The sequence below is a fragment of the Penaeus monodon genome, chromosome 21, assembly GCF_015228065.2.
Source record: "Penaeus monodon isolate SGIC_2016 chromosome 21, NSTDA_Pmon_1, whole genome shotgun sequence".
Taxonomy (NCBI): Eukaryota; Metazoa; Arthropoda; class Malacostraca; order Decapoda; family Penaeidae; genus Penaeus; species Penaeus monodon.
The window spans coordinates 16,154,932-16,156,131 of NC_051406.1; the positions used below are offsets into that span (position 1 = coordinate 16,154,932).

Consider the following 1,200-nt stretch of genomic DNA (forward strand, 5'->3'; position numbering starts at 1 on the left):
TTCCTATCCGCGTTTACTCGTATGTTTGTGTCTGCCGGTGAGCCATTGTGCACGTAGCAGGTAGTGGTGATGCGCAGGGCTCTTTGATAAGGGCAGCTTCCGGTGTCGTGTGATGAAGGAAGCGCGCCTGTGAGCTGTTCGTCGCTTGGTTCTCGGAAACCTATTTATCTCAAGGAAGTTTTGTGTTTTTCTCTACACATGCGTTTATTGGAAGTGTTGTTCTGGAAAATGCCTGCGATGTTATTCGCCTTATTAATCGTGTGCAGCAGCATTTTCCTGTGTAATTGAAACAAATTTTCTCGTGCTTGGTAGTACATCTTTCTCACACATTTTTTTTTTCTCTCCCCTCTTCCAACAACTTCGGGCGGCCTCTGCAGGGAATGGGCGGCCCGTAGAGGAGACGTACCGAGTGGGGCCAGTCCTCGGCAAGGGCGGCTTCGGAACAGTCTACTCCGGCTGGAGAGTGAGGGATGGAGCCCCCGTCGCCATCAAACAAGTTGCCAAAGCCAAAATCACAGCATGGGAAATGGTAAGTACAGTTGGTTGTTGTAGTTAGTGGATGTCTCATTAATCTTTTATACGATTTTGATGCACCTTCTTATGTTTCTGGATCTAAGAGTTTTTTTGTTTTGTTTTATTATATAGTAGGTAAGTGTATACATGTGTGTGTTTGCCTGGGTGCGGGTATGGAGTGTTTGTTTATCCCTGAGTGCGTAGAGTGGTGTATGTATCGTCTGCGTTGTTCGGTTTGTTATGCCAGAGAGAGAGAGAGGCTGAGGGGAACTGTTCCACTTCTGTTTGCTATTGTGTGCGCACCTCTCTCTCCCTGGCATTGGCCATCTCGCAAATAACACGTTAAATTGAAAAATGAGGATAAGCAGAGCATCACTTAGTGACGTTTTCCCCCCTCATCTCCCCCCTCCCCTCCCCCTCCCGCCTGAAGCACCATCTTCATTACCCCTCTTGCCTCTTCGTCTCAGCACTTTGCATCCCCACAAAAGTAGGCCAGGTAAAAGAGGGGAGGGAGAGGGGAAGTAGGCTCGCCTCTCGTCTCCTCGCATTCGAGTGAGGGGAGACGGGGGGGGGGGCTGTTGCATACGAAGGCTCTAATGCGTAGCTCGCCTGGAGGGGGGTCGGGGGGGGGGGTCGGATTTTCTGAGAGCGGGGAGGGCTGTCTGTATACGGAAGTCGTGTGTCTCC

General features: G+C 50.5%; 1 protein-coding gene across 1 annotated transcript in view; it reads left to right on the plus strand.

Moving 5' to 3' along the window:
• The window catches only part of LOC119586274 (serine/threonine-protein kinase pim-1-like), a 14,289-nt gene that overhangs the window by 2,724 nt on the left and 10,365 nt on the right, over positions 1-1,200 (plus strand). The window contains exon 2 of the mRNA XM_037934979.1: positions 378-529. Within this exon, the coding sequence (XP_037790907.1) occupies positions 378-529 (152 nt within the window). The remainder of the gene's footprint in view (positions 1-377; positions 530-1,200) is intronic.